This window comes from Panicum virgatum, chromosome 2N (genome assembly GCF_016808335.1).
Source record: "Panicum virgatum strain AP13 chromosome 2N, P.virgatum_v5, whole genome shotgun sequence".
Classification (NCBI taxonomy): domain Eukaryota; kingdom Viridiplantae; phylum Streptophyta; class Magnoliopsida; order Poales; family Poaceae; genus Panicum; species Panicum virgatum.
In genome coordinates, this window is record NC_053146.1 from 19,417,392 (window position 1) to 19,420,618 (window position 3,227).

The 3,227-nt window shown below is 41.9% G+C and overlaps 1 protein-coding gene across 1 annotated transcript; it reads left to right on the forward strand.

Moving 5' to 3' along the window:
• Nucleotides 1–282: 282 nt before the first annotated feature.
• LOC120662471 (probable disease resistance protein At1g61300) lies at nt 283–3,021 on the forward strand. The gene has a single exon (XM_039941613.1). It carries the CDS (start codon nt 283–285, stop codon nt 3,019–3,021), a length of 2,739 nt encoding a protein of 912 aa, XP_039797547.1.
• The last annotated feature ends 206 nt before the right edge of the window (nt 3,022–3,227 follow it).

Sequence of the window (3,227 nt, forward strand, 5' to 3'; positions counted from 1 at the left end):
ACTTTAACAGCATAGTAAAGATGATGCAATATCCTCATTTGTGTATCTTGAATTTTTAACAAGGTCATAGAGCTATCTCTAAATGGAGAGCATGTTTCGATTACCTTTTCTTAACCTAAACTTTGCATTTCTTGACAACCCTTCAGATGTTCGTTATTACACCTTGCAGTGTTTTCTAACCTTATTGTGGTTAACTTAATGTGGGAATAGTAGAGTGGAATTAAAAGAATATCTATTTTGCAGGTGGCGATAGGTTCTCTTGTATGATTGTTTCTGCCAATAATGGCCTTCATGGTTCAATTAATCAAACCAATCCTGATGCCGATTTATAATCTCATATTCAAGCATGCAGCTTACCCTTTCAAGGTTACCAAAAATGTGAAGGATTTCAGGGAGGCTACCAATGATCTACATGCAAAAAGTAAAGATGTTCAGGACCAGATTGAGATCGTTGAACGACAAGGGATGTCAGCGTCCAACGAAGTGCAACGGTGGCTAGGTAGGGTTGAAACTATCAAACAACAGGAAGAGCTGATTGACTGCAAATACGATCAGAGATACAAAATATTTGGATGCTGCGCACCGAATTGCTGGTCAAACTATAGAATTAGCAAAGATGCTGCCGAGAAGGTTCTCCGCATCAAAGAATGCATAGCCAGTAAACCATGTGATTTTGCAGTTCAGCTTGCACCCTCTTCTGTCCAAGAGATGCCATGTTCAGCGACAGAGCAGCAACCTTCCAGAGTTGCTATCTTACAAGAGGCCTTGCGGTGCATTAAGAATGAACCGGTGGGGGTTATTGGGATTTGGGGCCTAGGGGGAGTGGGCAAGACCCATCTTCTGATCGAGATTAATAACTCTTTCATTGGGGACACATTCTTTGATTCTGTTACCTTTATCACGGCCTCCAAAGACTGTTCGGTGAGAAAGATCCAAGATGAAATAGTGAACAAGCTTCATTTACATAGAGATAGTGATGTAGCATCCCAAGCCAAAATCATTTTCAACTTCTTCAATAAAAGAACTTTTCTGATATTATTAGATGATATTTGGGATCAGATTGATCTGCAAGCAGTGGGCATACCCCTTGGTAGCCGTACCATAAACCAAATCAGGAGAAAAGTGGTTCTCACAACCAGATCCAAAAATGTGTGTGGTCTAATGGAGGTCAGGAAATATATAAATGTGGCGTGTTTGCAAGATGATGAGGCGTGGCACCTGTTTAGAGACAAGGTTGGACTTGAGACATTTTCTAATCCTCGTATCGAAGCTCTTGCGAAAGAACTTGTGAAGGGACTGAAAGGCTTGCCTTTAGCTTTGATAACTACTGGGCGGGCAATGCATCCAAAAACTGACCCCGTAGAATGGGAATCTGCCATTGCTTACATGAAACAGTCATGTTGTGATAAGGATGATCCAGTTTCTATGGAAAGTGTCTTTAGGCAGCTCAAGTTCAGTTATGATCGGCTGAGAAATGATACCCTGAGACAGTGCTTCTTGACTTGCTCACTGTGGCCAGAAGATAAGGAGATCGAAATGGAAGCTCTAGCTGAATGCTGGTTGGGCTTAGGTCTGGTGGATGAATGCGATATACATAAATCCAACATAAAAGTGCATAGTATAATAGGTGAACTTAAATCTACAAGTTTGTTAGAGAATTGTGAAGGTATAAATCCATCAAAGCCATATACAGATGGTGTTAAAATGCATGATGTGGTTCGAGACATGGCCCTTTGGATAGCTTGCGGCCATGATGAGAGGAACGGCAGGTGGGTGGTCCATGCAGGAGTTGGTGTCAATTCATCTATGAACACCATTGCTTGGAGCCAAGCTGAATGCATATCATTGATGTGTAATAAAATGATGGAACTTCCTCCTTTTGGTCCAAAGCCCTGCTTCAGGAGACTAAGGATCTTGGACCTTAGATGGAATATGTTGGATCAGAGGATAGCTGCATATATTCAGAGTTTCACTGCACTGACATATCTAAATCTTAGCTGCAACAGGTTCACTAATATACCTGAAGAAATATGTACCTTGGCAAACTTGGAATATCTCAATTTATCGAGCAACCCAATTAAACAGGAAGTGCCTAAGTCCCTTGGAAACCTTACTAGGCTCAAATTCTTAAATCTGGAAGGCACCAGCATCGGGATACCAGAGGGGATCATCTCAAGCCTTAAATCATTGAAGGTATTAGACATGAGGACTCTTGAGAAATTCAGTAACACATCAATATTTCTAGAGCTGTGCACCCTGACGAACTTAAAAGCAGTTCATATGGTAGTTCATGGTGCTTCTGAATATAAATCATTAGGCAAGATTCATAGCATCCCCATAAGGTTTTTAACTGTAGAAAATTTAAGGGAAAAGTTTGCATTCCGCCTCTCTGGTGGTACCTTCGCAGATGAAATTGTACGAAGGACCTTATATAAGCTGGATATTTGTTCTAGCTACATGGAGCAAATAGACGTATCAGGTATATTTGAAACCCCATTTGAGGCTCTCAGTGTGCTCAAGCTTGATAGTTTGGTGAACCTCAGAGAGATACTTTGGAAAGGACTATCTCCGCAGGGTATATTCCCAAGGCTCACTCATTTGCAAATAGTCAATTGCCCCCAGATACAGCACATCTCTTGGGCCACGTACTTGCCTTGCCTTGAATATGTTGATGTGTCTTTCTGTTATAATCTGAAGCAAGCCTTTAGGAGCAGGATGCATGATGAGAATCCAAAGACATCAATGGGCACACTCCCTTGTCTCAGGCTTCTGTATTCAGGGAACAACACTGAGTTTGCCAGCTTGTGCGATTCTCACGTAACATTCCCATCCCTGGAGACCCTGGAATTCATGGATTGTCCAAATTTGAAGAGGCTTCCTTTCACGATGCAAAACTTGCCGCCCAAATTGCGTACACTAGAATTCAATACTGTTACAGAATGGAACAGATTGGAATGGGAGGACCAAGGTGTCAAGTCTTACTTGCAACCCTTTCTTAAGTTCCGCTTTAAAGAATACTAGAAGATGAATGCTAAGATTGTTCAGTAGTCCATCCACCTGTTGGTTAGCCTCTCCTCTTTTGCTCGTTGGAAGGCGGTTGTCATAGTCTCATGGAGTTTGGGTTCCAGGTCATGTGACAGCGCTTCGCCTTAAGGTGCACTGAAAGGCATGAAAAATGTATGAACGTTACATCCGGGAGCTAGCTATTCTCTTTAGTGCTTCTTCTT